The sequence below is a fragment of the Triturus cristatus genome, chromosome 6 (assembly GCF_964204655.1).
Source record: "Triturus cristatus chromosome 6, aTriCri1.1, whole genome shotgun sequence".
Taxonomy (NCBI): domain Eukaryota; kingdom Metazoa; phylum Chordata; class Amphibia; order Caudata; family Salamandridae; genus Triturus; species Triturus cristatus.
Window position 1 is genome coordinate 1859740654 of NC_140589.1, and position 18180 is coordinate 1859758833.

At 42.6% G+C, this 18180-nt stretch overlaps 1 protein-coding gene across 1 annotated transcript in view; it reads right to left on the reverse strand.

Annotated features, from left to right (window-relative positions):
- LOC146822215 (uncharacterized) overlaps nucleotides 1-18180 on the reverse strand; it is a 37271-nt gene that overhangs the window by 11200 nt on the left and 7891 nt on the right. Inside the window, exons 2-4 of the mRNA XM_085613368.1 lie at nucleotides 15477-15614; nucleotides 4237-4395; nucleotides 1658-1813 (exon numbers count right to left, since the gene is read on the reverse strand). Of these exons, the coding sequence (XP_085469494.1) occupies nucleotides 1658-1813; nucleotides 4237-4395; nucleotides 15477-15614 (453 nt within the window). The remainder of the gene's footprint in view (nucleotides 1-1657; nucleotides 1814-4236; nucleotides 4396-15476; nucleotides 15615-18180) is intronic.

The following is an 18180-nucleotide window of genomic DNA, read 5'->3' on the forward strand; positions in this document are numbered from 1 at the left end:
AACAGGGATGATGGATAGAAAAGTCATAGAGAAGGATGGAAAGAAGGGAGAAAGGATAGAGGGATGGAAAAGGACAGTGGGATGGAAGGAAAGAAATAATAACAAAAGACCATACAAACTTTGTAGAATAGGAAGATGGAATATTTTGAAAATACAAATTGGTTATTCTTAAAATTTACTTATATTGAAGCAGAGTCATTTTTATGCAGGAGACAGCAAAAAAAACAATTTTGCTTTAAAATATCGCGAGTCTCCCGCCTGAATAGGTTCTGTTGGTTTGTAGGGAAGGAAGGAAGGAAAGAAGGAAGGAGTCTGAAACTTCCCTCAGGGAGAGCAGTCCGCTGAATGACAGCCTGGCTCACTTGCTCAGAGCCATTTGCGATGTGGCTGAAAGTGGGGTCTGTGGTATTTTTCTGGTTATTCCCTTGATGGGCATCTGGACCTTCTCTCTGATCTTCTCCTGAGTCAACAGTGTCGTTGAGGTCTTGAGGGCCTGCAGATAGTCTGGGAAGCCCAAATGCGTGATGCAATCATTCAAGTCCACTTCCACTGCTGCATCCTGCTGCACCCCACCCTGGCAGCTCACCCCATCCCATGTCAGGCTCACTGCATCCTGTGCCACCCCAGGTCAGTCTCATCCCCAGGGTACTTCAGCCCCACGCCAGTCTCACCCCACCTATCCTCACCCTATATCGTTATAGCCTCACGTCGCCATATTCCATTGCTTCCACGTCATAGTCACGTCAGGCTACTCCATGGCAGCCTCATCACACCAATTACCTTCAGACCATCTCATGGTCGCCTCATACATTCCATGCTGCCCAACTCAAGACTCATCCCACGCCAACCTAACTTCAACCTACTCTGATCCCTCCCATGCCTCACCCACCCTAACCCCATATCACCCTGCTTTAATCCAATGTTACCCTTCTCTAATCTTGCGTCTACCTCTCTAATCCCAAATCAACCACACCCACCTCTTTTCAAATCCCACATCAGCCTCACCCACTCTAGATCCATGTCACCCTACTTTAATCCAATATCACCCTACTCCAATCTTGCGTCACCCTCTCTAATCCCAAATCAACCACACCCACTCTACTTCCACCTCATTGTTTTCAAATCCCACATCTGCCTCACCCACTCTAGATCCATGTCACGCTGCTTTAATCCTATGTTACCCTACTCTAATCTTGTGTCACCCTCTCTAATCCCAAATCAACCACACCCTCCTCTTTTCAAATCCCACATCAGCCTCACCCACTCTAGATCCATGTCACCCTACTTTAATCCAATATCACCCTACTCCAATCTTGTGTCACCCTCTTTAATCCCACATCAGCTTCACCCACTCTAATCCCACCTCACCCACTCTAAACCCTCCTCACCTTCACCCACTCAAGTCCCACGCCACTGTACTCTAATCCCACATCACTCTCCCTAATCCACATCACCATCACCTACTTCAGCCTCACTTTTCTTTTCACTTCCTGTTCCTAGACAATATGCTCTTTGCTACATGTAGGCTTACACATCGGTTCACATTATAGGTTCATAGATTTCAGCAGTTTTTTCTGTTGATTTAAGGTGGAAGAAGTGATTTACAAAACATCACACACAAGCAGAATGATATAAATAAATGAAGAAGGTAACTTACCGGGCAGAGACTTCCTACATATCATAGTACACATTGTATTGCAACATTTCTCGTCTGCAGCGCAGTTTGAGTCACTGCCACACATGTCTTGTTGGAGCTCTGGAAAGCATACAAATGGAATAATAGGGAATGGGCAGACTCCAGCATGGTCTGTATCTAGAGGAAAGAGGAAGAGGATAAAACGTGAGCATTGTGTGCCTCGTGCAAAACCAAGTAAAACCAATGCCAGACTCAGAACTCACTAGCTTCACTGGCTCTCTTCCCTCCCCTTCTCGGCCTCTTTTCCCTCTGCCTCTTTCCTCACTGGCTCGCTCCTCTTTGCCTCTTCTCTCCATCTCTTCCATTTGCCTACCCTCTCCCTTTCTTTTCATTCTTTCCCTCTTCTCTCGTCACTGTCTTTTTGCCACCCCTCTGTCTCTTTTTTCCCATGGGTCTCGGTACCACTACTCGCGCTACCTCTTTTCCTACAGCCGTTTTTCCCCTTTACTCTTCCTCTATTCTCTGTCATGCTTTTCCCTCTGCATTCCTTCTTGCTTTTCTCTGTACATCCATTCCCTCTGCCTATCAGCTCTGTATCTCACCTCTCCACAACCATTTCACCTCTCTGCCTTTCTTTGCCTGAATGAAATATGGTTCTAATCCAGGACAACATACTAATACCCCATGAAGCAGGGCAAACATTTACAAATGAGGTAGAATGTAACCCCATTTGAGCATTCCCAACTAAAAGCACATCAGTGACAAAGTGTCATGACTTGAGAGAAAACCTGCAATTTGCAAGTTAAACACACCCTGCAAAAAGAAGTAAATTACTAGGAAATGCTAGTTACAAAGGAAAACATGGAGGAGCATACAAACAATGACAATACAATCAAAATAAATGAAATCCAACTAACGAATAAGGCTGATGAACACTGCCCTCCAAACACTCAGAGACACTTGCAAGCACCACTCTTGGATGAGTGCGGACCAGTCCTTTCACACAGCTGTCCCAGGTGCCATGAAGGCGCCAGTGATCCCCTCTTCTGAAGCAGCACCACAGAAGGGCAGGATCAATCCAGACAATGAGGTCTGAGGCACAGATGCAAGGACAAGAATACACCCACCTACTGTGGGACAGTCACATCTCCTGGGCATGGACAGCATTGAGCACATGCTGTCTGTTCCTGCAGATGACATGGAGACACACACTGGGACAGACTGTCATCCCCCCAAAATCAAGATACTGGGAGATGGATGCATTAATGGATAAAGATAGATGGATGGATTTAGAAAAAGATGGATGGAGGATATTGGGGAGATGAATGTATTGCTGCAGAGATAATTAGAGTGAAGGGTGGAGGATTTAGAGAAGGATAGAGGGATGATGAATAGGAGATGGATACATTGGAGCAGAAATGGATGGATCAATGAAAGACAGACTTTTTAGAGAAGGGTGGATAAAGTATAGATGGCGAGATGGTTCAAGGAAGGGTGGATGGATGGAGAAATGAAAAAATAGATGACAGGACAGAAAGAAAAATGGGAAGCTAAATGGATGAAGAGGATGGAGGATGATGGATGGAAAATGATGGAGACATGGAAGGGTGAAGGAATATAGAAAGAACAGAAAGAAGGTTGTAAAGCTTGAAGAACATAAATGAAGTTGACAAAAGACAGCAGGAGGGCATAAGGAAACTGACAAAATGTTGGAAGAAGGATGGAGAGAAAGAAAGGATCTAAGAATACCCTCAGGAAGATCAGTCTGCCAAAGTGACTGCTGAGCTAAGTTGCTCAGTGCCATTTGGGAAGTTATTTTTCTGATTAATCCCTTGATGGATATCTGGCAGTCACCACTGTGGCTTACTTTGAATAATTGATATCATCAAGGGCTTGAGAGACTGCAGCTAGTATGAGACCTGAACAAGCTTGAATACGTGCTAGAGTGACTCAGGTAGGGCTCCAGCTGCTGCCACCATAGTCAGACCATCCTGCTGCATCCCACTGACAGTTCAAGCTACTCTACTCCACCTACTCTCATCCCATCCACATTCAGCCTCACTCAATTCCAGTCCATACTAATGCCAGGCTACTCCAACCCATGTCAGCCTTACCCCACCTACCCTCACCCATCCCCTATATCAACCTCATAATACCTCAATCTATTCCATCCAAATTATACATCAACCTAACCTCATCCTACTCTGATTCCTCCTTGTTCTCACACACTCTAATCCCACATCGCCCGCATTCACTCTACTTCCTACTAACCCACTTTAATCAACGTCACCTTGACCCCCACTAATCCCACACATTTCCTTACCCACTTCAAGCCACGTCAACCTCATCCCAACCTACTCTGTGTTACATCATCCTCACATATTGTCTTAGAATTTCCTGCTCTAAGACAATATGCTATTTGCTATATGTAGGCTAATATGTGGGCTCACATATATGTTCACATGTTGGTTCACATGTAGGTTCACATACTGCATCTGTATTTGCTGAACTTTTAATTTAAGATTTAGGAAGTGGTTAGCAAAAAGTTGGTAACACGCAAATAAATAAATAAATGAATGGAGAAGGATCCAGTCACGCACCTGGCAGAGACTTCACACATTTCCTGTCGCACATTTCATAACAACATTTCTCGTCAGCAGCACAATTGGAGTCATCGTTGCATGTGACTTGTACTTTTTCGGTCTGCAAAAAGCATAGACCAAAATCCTTCCCAGGATAGGGGCAAAAACCATCATGAACTGTAAGGAGAGGAAAAAAGGGAGGGAAATTGTATATTACTGTATGTCCTGAACAAATACCGATAAAACAAATACTATACCCAGAACTCTCTATCTGCTATGTCCCTTTTGCTCTGTTCCCTCTACCTTTTCTACCCTGGTTCTCTAGCATCTCTTCTATTTGCTTACGTTCTCACTCCATTTTCTTTCTTGCTTTCTACTCTACTCTTTTCATTCTGCTTTGTGTGTCTTTCCTCGCCTCTCAGTGTTTCTAACGTCTGTGCTTCTCTATTCTACTGTTTGGACTACCTCACTTTCACTCTGCCTTTTCCCTCTGTATCTTGCTTTTCTCTGTGCTTTCCTGTGTTTTTTTAATCTCTCTCCTACATGCACCTATTTCATCTCTCTGCTTCTCTTTGTCAGTATATTTAGAGTTTGGCGCAGGAGTTACTCCGTCACAATATAAATCCCATTTTATTTTATGGGATTTATATATCAGCGTACATGATATCTGTCACCGTCTTGACAGAGTAACCCTTCCGTCAAACTCTAAATCAGGCTCATAATCCCTGATCCCTCATTAAAGTAGCAATAATCTGGCATATCTTGCTCCACAGGGGATCAGCCCTTTATTCAGTCTTTTTCAGGGATCGCTGTAGATCCCTGCATGCTTTTCTTGCTGACAAGAGAATCATGGTCCAGATGTGCATGTCATCAAATATTACGCTATTTCACCCAATATCCATGCCCTTCGTCTACAGAACTCTTGCTCTAAATACTATTAGCAGTTCATCGCATACAATATGAACTTAAAACGTTTTCCCGCTCAGCTCCTTACACAGGAATTACTTTTACTGAAATAAATCCATAAATTAAATACTTTCCCTGACATGACCAATCTGGCCACTGTAATGAGAACAATTGTTCTTCTTCATTATTAAGGCTCTGTTTTATTTTTATTTTTTAAACATACTTTATTGATGACTAATATCACATCCAATTCTGATTAAACGAGTAAGAAAACGTTGTAAGCAGTCGTGTTAATAATTTTCAGTTCAATTAAGGCCATGGAGGTAAGGGTTTTGCTTCTATATTTTTACTTCAAAACTTTCAGCAGCCAATCAAAACACAGTAGACACAAAAACTATATTTCCAATAAGTCCATGAGCCTATCAGGATCCACCAAACCCTATACCATGGACAACCTACAAGGACTTCTCCACTTTCTTTGCAGAACTAGTCTAAACAGCTCAAAGTACTCTGAACAGGCCCAATGATTGCAACCAGCAAAAGCTCCAACAGTCCTCCATAACAAACCAACGCTAGAGAGGAAGCTGCCATTGCACAAAACCTTGACCATCGACAAAACATTGCCAACAGGAACCAGACCTTAAACCTTTTGCTCCAAAAATGCTCAACTCTGCATCTGGTCTGAACCTGTCAAGAAAAAGAAAGGAGTAATCTTCACAAAAACAAACAACTACTTACATAGGGTGGGAACAGCTTCACATACTTATAGCATTATAACACAATTGATCAATGGGTGGGATAATCCTCGCCTCCTTGTCCTTAATAGAATTGAAAATTCTTGGAGCAAATGCTTGAAAATTCTTTATTCTATGTCAGGACCAGAGGCTCCAGTTATACCTGTTTAAAGCTGATCCACCATCACAGACGCAACATTTACAATTGGTTAATAATAGAAATGTGTGAAAGTAGAGTCAAAGGACCAATTAGCCACTCTCCAAACCAGATCCCAACTTCTCCCATTGGACTCGATGACTATGTCTGGCTAAGACCTGAAAATCGCCTGGCCGTTCCAGGCCTCCATTTCAATCAACTATCATTCCATTCTCCACTTTCTTTGTGCTGGGACAGATGAACAAATTTAGATTTCAGCGGATGGGTTACTCTATCACAACGCTGATGTAAATTCTATTTTCTGAAATATAAATCTTGTAGGAAATTAGGGGATTTATATTTCGCCGGATGTGATAAGCATCACTGTTGTGATGGAGTAACCCATCTGCCAAAATCTAAATCAGGCCCCAAGTCTGAATAGGACAGGCCATTCCAGAGGAAGTAAATTTTGAGCCATTGGAGAGACTGATAATGAAGGGGACCCAGAAAAATGGTCTGATTGGAGGAGGCATGTAACTCCACAAACCGAGCCACCTATCTCAGAGATACTAACTCCTTGGAAATAAAGGACCTCAGCTCCTTCTTGACCTCCCTAATCTTGTGAGGAGGCAACAATAAATGGTCCATCACTGAATCTTCTGGAACCCCAGGAACACTATAGTCAGTGCAGGAGTCAACCTAGACTTCGCTATATTCAAAAGGATTCCCAACTGCTGAAGAAGTGAAACAGCCATGTTCAAATGGGACAGGAGAACGTCTGGCTCCTGAGCCATGAGAAGAAGATCGTCAGACTGAAAGGAAGAGCTTAGTTCTTAAACGAGGAGTTTCGCCATTGGAGCTGGAGATACCGATGGTAGGGAGGGAAGATTGGAACCAAGAGATAGACATCCTTTAGATCAAGCTGGTCAATCCAGCCTGAGAAGATGGCTGAGTAAATTGATGCCCTCCATTTTTAAGTGGCAGAAACAAACCCATCTGATTAGATCTCTAAGGTTGAGAACTAACCTGTGACTATCTCCCCACTTGGGAACCAAAAAGACAGTATTGCAAAACCCCCTCGGATGTGTATATGTGGGGGTAATGGCACCTTTGGAAAAAAGATTCCCAATCTCATCGATAAAAGCTTGGTCTGGAAGGGAAAAACACAGGTCGAGGAGGGACCCGCTGAGAGAGGGTCCCAAAAAACTCCTTATGATAAACAGGAACCATCTGAAGGACCCAAGAGTCCTGAGTAATTGGAGTCCAGTTATGAGAAAAATCACAAATCCGATCCACCAAAGAGACATTGAAAGGGGATATCAGGTAATTGAAAGTTGTGCTCCTTTATTGCGCTTCATCACAGGAGTTAAATTTGTAGTACCTGCCTCTGCTGAAGAATAGAAGATATTTTCTCTGATATAATCCTGCCAGGAGGACGACCCTGACAAAAAGGTTTGAGTGGAAGATCTTCTTGAGGGAGAATTGGCCTTGTACAAGGCTGTAAACATATTGACAGATTTGCCCAGATCCCTGATAAAGGGATCCCAGAAAAGGAGACAATTCGCCACAGGGTACTCCTCTGCAGAAGCCTATTCAGAAAGCTTTGGGTCAATACACAGCAGAATTGACTTCCTGCACTCCAAAAAATGCTCAGTTAACATTCTTCAATTGGCAGATGGCACGTTGGGCCCACCCCCCATGACCTCTGGATCAACAGGACTCCCCAATTCTACAGTGTCTACCACCATCTCAAGGATCTAAGCTATCGGGCCATTAAAATCTGCCAAGTGATCCTGATAATACCACCTGGCCCTATTAATGCCTTTCTTTAGCGCTAATAATGCCTGTATTTAGAGATATATTTTTCAGGAAGGTATTCCTATTGTTATCCACCTCTGGGGTATTGGAGATCTTGTCATCTAAGCTCAGTCGGGTGTCACTCTGACCTGAGCCTACGACGAAAGTTCTTGTCAAACCCCTTGCATAGGTGTGTATGTAGGTATGCCACAACGTCATGACGCGAAGTCCAATCACTAAATCGGGGGTGAACAATGTCCTCCTGGGCAAACTTAAGGTCAGTCCTGCGAGGGATCAGGGCAGCTCTTCTTGGCTGTGACTGAGCTGTCATCCTGGGGAGTGGAAGGATCAGGCTGAGTGTTGCTGTCTTGGGCAAGAGGACTAAAAGAGGGAGTAGAGGAGGGATCTGGGACGGGGGGTGCTGTAAATGTGGTTCATCAAAGAGGATTGTGAGAGATGGGCAAGAGTGTCAGTGTGAGGAAGCTCAGTGCCCTGGGTCTGGGGCATGGGCTACAGGGAGTGGCCTGGAGAGGGCTCAAAGAGATGCAGAGGGATAGGCAGGAGCAAGATATGGACACACTCCACAGTCATGCACAGTTGACAAGTGAAGGGTTGCAGGGCAATAACCAGAGCTTCGTTCATAGAATGCTGAACCAATTAATCCAAAGCTTCAGCCAGAACTTCTCTCAATCTGAAATTCTCCGCCATATAAGCCACACCGAAGTTCTGGAGCCTGACATATCCATAGTTGAGTATAACAATGAGTGCCAAAATTATAAGGGGAGGGAAAAAGGTGTACCAAGTACAATCAAGAGGGTAGCAGGTATCCCAATACTGTGGATTGTCTAGAGGTCAGCACCTCATCATATCAACTGTGGCTCCAAAAATTAGGACCGTGACCTCAGCTCAATATCAGGGATGTAAAGTCGGAACAGGCAAGTGAAAACCAGAAAAATCCATTCAGGGATCGAACAATGTGAAAGGGGGGGAAGGATGGGAGAGGAAAGACAGACCCACCAACAGTTTACACCAGTCAATCTCACAAGCCAATCACCCATGAGGTGCTCGTGCGATTACGCTGCGGGAGAGCACACTGCTGCGGGCACAGGATCGTCTAAAGCACAGAGCCGACAACATGAGGAAAAGGAGCTCTGATCTCACTGTGTGGGCCCCTAAACTGAAAGGATGCGGCAAAGAGGAGGAGACAAGGCTAGCACATGCGTAAGCAGGTACAAGAATTGGCCCTCTGAAGGGGGAGGAGCAAGAAAGGTGGTGCACTGGGAAAAAACAGGATGTGGAGAATGCAGCATTCAGCAGTACCACATCAATAAAATAACACTTCCAAGAGTGCATTAACAGGCAAAAAAATTGTAAAAAAGAAACCCTGTTGGCTGCAGCAGCAAAGAAAGAGGAGTTTAGATCCCCTGATTGGCTGATAGACATATTAGAAATGGAGTATTAAAAAAAGCATAACCGGAGCCTCTGGTGCTAACATAGAATTCTAACATAGCACCTCAAACTCATAAAATGACTTGACGTCCTAAACATGGAATACATCACTGTAGTCCCGCAATTCCAGACTGCATTTATGACCTTTACAACTTTAATCCTGCATATTGGACGTGACCGCAGGAACAGCAGGTATGCTCTTTGCACCCTTAAGTGAGCATAACAACCACAATTGTTGTTTAGTTTATACTTATTGATTGATTCTCCTTCCACTTTTTTCCTTTTAGGGCTTTTTTTATTTAACAACTCCTATTTTTCTACATTCTCCTTCGGGCCCCACTACGCACAAGTGCGTTCTAAATTAATACCATTACCGCCTCACATTTACAAACCACAAGTTGTGAATCTGCTCCCCTGTCTGTTGGATCCTTAGTCCTAACTCCTAAACCTCTAGTAGACAGGGCATTCACATGCGCTAACTCACTCAAGGGAGCTAGATAACCATCCTACCTTACCATTGCACATTCCACACTGCAGGGTCTGGGATATCATTACCTATAAAGCCACATATTGATAGCTGTTACTGTGATCCACTCCTTAAGAAACACCATGACTTCGTACCCACCACAAATGCCACCAAACATTTGGAATGATACATTATCTGTTTAACTATATATTTTGCCAGCACTTGCAGTTTTCTAATTCACCATTTCAAATCCTCCTGCTTATGATGTCCTCATTTATTGATCTTCTATTTAGAACCAAGCACATAAGTCATAATCACAGCCACCTATGACTCCTGGGCCATTGTTTCTTATGGTGACTTCTATTTTGCCCACGTCCTCTCTTTGTGTGAAAGGCTTTTCTCAAAGTCATAATAACCTGGATTGAAAGCAATTTCATGTTTTCATTATTCACCCAGTCACAATCGCCTTGTCTTTCCTCTCACCTCCTACATGAATATTCAATGTTTGCTATGCTTCACTGAGTATAAATCACAGTGTGTATTCACATACAAGTTAGTTCAAATATTTTTACAAAAAGCTGATTTTATACTGATGTGTAAATAATTCTAACAAATATCTCATTATGTATTGTGTTCAGCCTCCAAAAAGCCATAGGCCTCCGGCCAACAGGAGTCGAAATGTGCTGGCTGTACATTTTGAAATAACAAATAGAGAAAATCACAAAAAATAAAGACGATTGACCTCTCCCTGTGCCATGTCCTTTTATATTTATGAAACTCTAATGTATTATCCTGTGCATATAATCATGTAAGCCCATGCATGTTTGCATTCTAACCCAACTTACACCTGTGTAGGCTTACCCACCAAACTTCACCACTATTCACCTCCCCTCCATTGACATCAAATCCCCACACATATGTATCTTTCCCACAAGCCTCAAACTCAATGTTATTTTTAGGTTTGTTCATTAAGGAACTCCAGTAGCATGCATCCTAACGGCCTGTGAAGTGTCTCTGCCCACCAGCCCTCCTGCAATTTCTTCGATGTCCATTAGGTCAATCACCTCCATGATAACAACAGCAATGAAATGAGGTTGTGCACATTTCATTGCTGTTGTTATCTTCAAAAATACAGATAAGGAAGGAACCTCCTTCTCTCATTGTTTTCAGCCAAATCCAAAACCTGAACTCAAGGGATAGCTCATGATGACACATGATGCCTGTTTCTGAAACATTTGTGAGGCTCCATATTCTTGAAACACTGAACACATTAAATCACTGGTCTGTGCACAGAAAGACACATTTGCTTCTAAGCACTGCTCGGTTTTCAGTGAAATAGAGTTGCATATGCCCCTGGCTGCTCTCAATATTGTCATCAGCATAAACTCAGGAAGGGCAACAAGCATGAGTCCAAAGGTTTCTTTACCTGTGCTTAGCAAACAAACAAAGACATATGCTGCACAGGTAAGGAATGTCATGGTAGTAAATAGAATGCCGCAGTTTCTTACTGGTAAACTTGATTACTCCAAGTCCTAGTCTTCCTCGCCCAGTACTTACATCATGAACTTAAGCCTTGCAACAGAAGCCCTAAAAGTCAAAATAGTTACTACACTAGTTTCCTATTCCTATGGAAGCTAAAGGTAATCCTTCAGGAGGGGAGGTGGAGCATGAGGACACTTTTTTCCCAGAGAATTAATTTTAATAGAGGAACTATACAATTTGCACAAACACTTATCCTTTCCAAATCCAGGATGAAAAAGAAGTTTTTTCAGTGTTACAGAAGAAAAGATCTAGAATTAATTCCACTGCACATAATGTTCTGGCTCGAGATTGGAAAGAAGTTGTGTGAGCTAGCTTTCTTCCTACTATTACTGTAGAGGATTCATCGCCATCCATTTCTGTGGATTGGAAGCTACAGGTGGCTGTGCTCCACTACAAATGTTGCTATGAAAGCAAACACATAAGCAACTGAGGCTCTTGAGGTTTTTCGTTGTTTGAAGTTTGCAGTATCCATAGTTCTAGACAACTGTGCGCTGCAGATTATAAGTTGTTTTTCACGAATTTAGTTCCAAGAACCACTACATGTGCAGTAACTTCCTCCGGATTATTGACTTGTGCTAGATATAAAAAAAATCACTGCCTTTCTAGGCACTCTAGTCTATATTGTTCGTATACTCTCCAATCTATAATACATTTTCTAACATCACTGGACCTTTTGGATGTATAGCCACATGTGGCAATTCCCCCAAACTCTAAGCGTGCCTATGTTTTTAAGTCCTGAGGGAATATATTTAGTTTCAAGTTCTTCCACTCAGCATAACGCCTGCACCAAGGATGTTCACCAATGTTCTAGTACCATTGGTGAGTATTCTACTCTTTAAAGCTGTGCAAGTATATCCATACAAAAATCTACGCCTAACTCACTGGCTAATTTGCTACTCTTCTTTTTCAAATTGATGCGACAATGCTCAAGAAGTATGCACCACTTTTCACTAAAGCCTTTTTCTTCCCAACCTGCAGAAGACCCACCTGGATCTGACTCAGCAGTTACAATACATTAGAGCAAAATTCTGCACAAACCTTGGTCTTTTGTTTCTTTTTCTGTCTAAAAGACAAAAACTATCTGCTCAAAAAAATTGAAGCTTCAACTCAAGATTTCTTATGGATACATTGAGATTTCAGTCAGTTTGATAGTAGTTCCATGGGCCGGTCTGTACATTCAGCCGTTGGTTCAACGTCTAGTCATCCAGCAAGGAGGATTAGAAAGGCATGATTCCAGTAACACCACAGATAGACAAGAGCTTCAGTGGTGGTCAAACCAACACAATCTATTTTCTCCTAGATGTTCTGTCACCCCCCATTGATCCTAAGAGATGCAAGTTGTATTATCATTGGCAACAACGCTGTGGGAAGTTTCAGTCAGGTTTTGTGGAATCATGTACAAAAGACCAATTGTTGCAACTAGAAGGCTAGGCGAGCATTGCTTCAAACCCTATGAGATTGTGCCCCTCTTTCAGATAAACATCCAATTTGTGTTCTAACACAACAAATTGATGATCACTTACATAATTCGCCTAGCAGGTGCCCAATCCCCACAATTAGCAGTCCTAACACAGGAGATCGGTATTTGGGCAAATACTCATCTCTTGCCTCTTACAGCCATTAAACTGCATGGGAGGGTGAATGTGTTTGCACATCATTTAAGCAAAACATTTCCCTCAACAGTCATCATGTGTCTGTGTCCAAAATTGCTGCAACAGAGAAGTTGCCACTCCAAAATTTGTGTCCTTTAAACCTATCCACAACAGTGTAGGATATAGCTAAAATTATTTCTGCAATGCTGAAGTGACTGATTCTCCTGAAAAATGGAGGACGATCATGTGGAGGGCACTTGTTGGCATTACTATCCTTGTTAATTGTTGCTCATTCAACTGTCAATCTAGCCGCATATCCCTCTCTCCACAGTCCTGCAGAGGCTCTCAGTTGGGTGTATGGAGTTTGTTAGGCTAAGAATAAATGCTGAAAGACACTGAAAAAGTAGTATCAAATAAACAGTTATCATGCCGCTCCACTCTGTTATGGTGTAAGCATGGCATTAGAGAAATTTCATAGGTAATGTTCATTGAAAATTGTTCAAATATGGCAAACTTTTCAACCTCCGTAATTTTGTTCATGATGGAGTCCCACTAATGGCCTGATTTATCTCTTGGCGGATGAGTTACTCCATCACAATGGTGACTGATATCCCGCACACCAAAATATGAATCCCATTACATCCTATGGGATTTAAATTCACCATCCGCTGAGATCTAAATCAGTCCCTAAGTGTTGACGCTAAAATGCCAATAGGAAGCAATTCAAGCCTTTTGAGGTGCAGATGTCGGATCAATTTCAGAGTTGGATTCAAAACTGATTGGTAGGTTTTCGCCTGTCAAAAATCAGTTGATCTGAAATACCATTCTGCTGAGGTATTTTTCCTAGTAGCCATTTGTTCAGAAAGCCATATTCGAGAACTCAGACTCTTCGCTCTACTTCTCCTTTTTTGCATTTTCTTTTTTTGGGACAAAGTTATTCTCAGGCTTGGTCTGTCATTTTGGCCTGAGTTCTATCCACTTCTCACAGTGATTAGGATCTGTATCATCACGTTTTCCCCCTATCTCTTTCACCTGAGGAAGAGAAACCCCTTCATATAATGGACGTTCACAGAGTCCTGTCAATTTATTTAGAGTATACAGCCGCTTTCATGAATATTGGCACCATAATATTTTACGTTTGGTCCATAGAAATGGAGTCTTAAGCCATCCTCAATGATGCTTAGTGGTCAGTTGTGGTTTACAATGTCCCTAGCCTAGTCTTCCGAAGGGGGAGCCTCATTGGGTCTTGATCAAGTTAGGACTCCCTGGGGAATAGCTACTTCTTGGAAACATTTAGATGGATTGCAGTCAAGGATATTTGTTGGCAACAAGTTGGTCTTCTCATATATTTAAGGCACACTTCTTGCAAATAGGTGAATATGTTCGAGCTCAGGTGCTAGCTTCTGTTGAATAGCGAAACCTATATTTTGGTATTCCTCAGTGAAACCTTACACTGGTTATTACAAACTTTTTGTTCTGTTACAGTGTCTGCCTCATATATGAGATTGGGTGCATCTTCCTGTCAGTTAGGACTGGGGTGAAGAGGCAATGACCCTGGTATTTAGGGGTAATCATTCCACGCCCTGGCCTTCCTCCTAGTGTTGCTCTTGTTGAGGCAGCAGTGCTGGGAAAGGCTTTAATGACTGCAGTTAGCTTGGAGGCAGATGAATGGCATTCATGGTTTTACACCTATGAAAAACTAATGGATGGCAAGGCGGATTGTCTGTGTTTGACTCTTTGCTTTCTACCCCTTACCCCCTCGAGTCACCAACTCTGTAATGGACACATTAAAATGACTTAACTACCTTTAATCATCCTCATCCTTCAAGCTACTAACCCACATCTCTCTAGCCCTAGCACTTTACAAATCTTTACTTCATTCACCACCCTGCTTGCACCAGCTTTCTTGTAAGAACCAGACCATCACACCTACTAAGCTTTCCTGTGAATGTACAGAGTGGCAACATATGACCAGACAGCCAGCAAGTGCTAGGAGGCCATAGCAGTGGCCGGCAGGACTAAACAAGCATCAGAAGCAGAACATAACAGGCTTTATGCAGCTTGTAGTCCTCATCAGGCTTGAGTCACTCACCTCAAGTTCTTGCCTCTAAATGTGATGCCCTTTCTGCAGCAACTCGGATCACATCTAGCTGTATCCTATATCATCTGAACCCATTTTAGCCTCACTTCATCCTACTCCCATCCCACCTAACTTTACCCCATCATATTCCAACCCTACATCAGCCTCACTCTATCCCTCTGTAATTCCACCTAATCTCATTCTGCTCCCATGCCAACCTCACTCCATCCCACTCCAGTCAAGCCTAGCTTTACCCCGTCTCATCATGATTCCATGCCAGCCTCTCTTCATCCCATTCTGATACTGTCTAAGCTTCAGTCCATCCCACTCCACAGCCACCTTAGCCTTACCCCCATGGAGCGCTGATTCCATGCCAGGCTTTCCACTTGTATATACGTGTAATCTGATATCTGTTGTACATCTAGGTTCATCTAGTTACTGCTGTATTTGCTGCACTGCTGCCTTAGCCCCTATAAAGCTGTTCATGGACAAATTCCACATATGCATGCAGAATTAAGCATTTGATTGGATACATTATTTAATGATGCTAGTAGACCTGTTACACATTTTCTTTTGCACATGCTCATGCAGCACTTCTGATCAGTGAGACACTGTGAGTCATCCTGGCAGGCTGGTTCAATCTCAGAACACTTCAAATCAGCAGGTGTTGGCACTGTACAGAGACCAGTATGAGCTGTAACAAGAAGAAAAGAAATGTACTTTATATCAAGAGTACCTTATACGTTACTTATACAATTTAGCATTTCTCAAACCAATTTCTACATACAAAAGTCACTAGATTCCATGACTTTGTTCAACCTATATTGCCTCACTGTCTCTCTTCTCTCTATCCTTGCTCATTTTCTTTTTATTTACAACTATTATTTCTTTCATTAACACTGAAAAGGACACACATCACACAAGGTGAGAAATACTAAATCTTATGTGTTTGTAACGAATTAGACAACACACACACGTATGATTCCTTGAGGTTAGGTAGTTCTGTGTAATGTAGAGCAAGTCACCTTGCATAGCATATGGGGTGTTTTACAATGAGCATATGGGAAAAATGTACGCAACATGCCAAAGTCAGCCGGATGACAAACTTTGGAATAAAAAATGTAGCAAGGCAAGCCAAACATATGGAAGAGTGATATAATTTACTGGTCTACGAGGTAGTAGACATGCTGTATAGGCATGAACACCTAATAACTAATTGGCAGTGGGTTCCAGAAATGTACAGTGATAGCAGTGATATTACTTACACATGGATCCTCCTAAATTGCCATTGTAATAGACCATACCCTGCAGCCACCCATTGTTATCTGGAGGGGTACCATGTACCTAGCCCATTGGCACCCCCTTCTTTGCAAGTAACATGGCCATTGCTATAAAAATCATGTATGCCTAGAGGGTGTTGATCACTTCACCCAGTAGGTGCAACCAAGGGCTAGCCATTTACCTCTTGACTGTGACATATGATAACTTGTTGCACATTTCTGTCTAAAAGTTAGAAATGAGTAGGCACCACTAGACCAACTTTATGCCCCAGTTGATACCGTCTGCTGCAGTTTTCAAAGATGAGACCGTCTCCTAGATCCCCAAGTCAGGGAACAGTAGCTGATGGTTTGCAATCAGAATTGAGGTCACAAAAAACTGACTCCCACCATTCCAAATCAATCCTAATTTTCTAAAGTAGAAGAATGAGCCTTCCTATTTGCAATTCGGAATCAATCAATCAGATAAGATTTATAATGCACACAGCTCTCAGCCAAGGCATGCTGGAACGCACAGAAAAATGTGAGGGTAAAAACTGAAGATCCAGGCTTTAAGTTGTTGCCTGAACTTCCATTACTTTGTAGGTTAGCGTAAGAGGAGTGGGAGTGAGTCGCAAGTCTATATTCTAAGTTAGAAATGCCTTTCCTACATAAAATCGCAAAGCATGTGACCATGCGCATTTCAGGCTTTGCAAGTGCACCCACACTTGTGCATTAATCCCAAAATCCATGAACAAGGACTGCTAAACCCTCTTTCTTCTATCACAGTGTCAACCTATCCTGCTTCACAGAAGATTGTCAGCTTATTTTAGCTCAAGGAAAACACACCTTGAGCTATGTTGTTGTGTAATGCAGAATAGTACAATATTTTAACTGAGAGAAATTGCTTTCAGTTTGAAACCTAACTCATTCATTTTTATTGTGACTACACCCACTACGTGCATCTCTGCTTGGCCTGAGCCTTCTGGACCCCAACTGTCTCTCTAAAGGACACCAGCCAAGGGCAGTCAGGGACAGCAGTCACTACCCTTGACTTGCTCTTTTGTATCCCTGACCACATGGGTCATGAAGGCAGCACCAGGAAAATGGTAAACAAGGCTCTGCTTTAATTTGCAGTCCTTGCACACTGAGCTCTTCAGTAGCGAAGAGGAAGGTTTTACTGACAAGGGGTCAATACCATGATGCCATAGATGGTTAAAGAGAGTGGGTGCTATCAGTTCTGCTACACATGGCCTTTTGGTGACTCAATGGCTTTTTGCATCCTACTGGAAATCCTCTTTGGGCCCACTAGTGCCTGCAAGTTATTCTCCAAGTGTTTTCAGCTTGAATGTTGAAAGAACACTGTTCAACATGTGTATGATTGTTTTGGGTACAACAACATCTTCTGGTGACGCAAAGGTATAACACATAAAGTATCAGAGCACAAATATTATGCGGCTGTCACGCAGCTAGAGTGCTCAAACTGTTTGGGCATAGCTATGCAGACGGGGCAACTGTATCCAACTGTTGCAGTAGTCCCGATCTAAGGATTTCTATCTGCTGTGGAATTCTGCATCCAATGTTTGGAAAATTAGATTGTGTAATTGCAATTTCTATTTATATAGCGAGTAGAGTACTACCCCTGATGAGTCGTTGAAACGCTATAGGGCGAGTGGTTAGTAGTTGATCTGGTGGTTAATGTTGAATATTGTGATTACTCATGTGAACAAGAAACAAGCATTTGCAATACAATCGGTCTCACCTTTGGGACCTTATATGTATTTAACTATGCAGCACATTAGCCTGGTTGCTGAAACATCCACTGTACTTTAACATGGAGGGAAAGTAAGCACCTAACTGCGTGACTCACCAGGTGTGGGAACACATGGGAAGAAATATTGCCTTTCAGCGGGTAAATGGTATAGTCCAAAGCTCTGTTTTTAATATAAAACCAGGCCCTTCTGTGGTCATATCACTGAAAATATAAGTTTTGGAAAAAATATT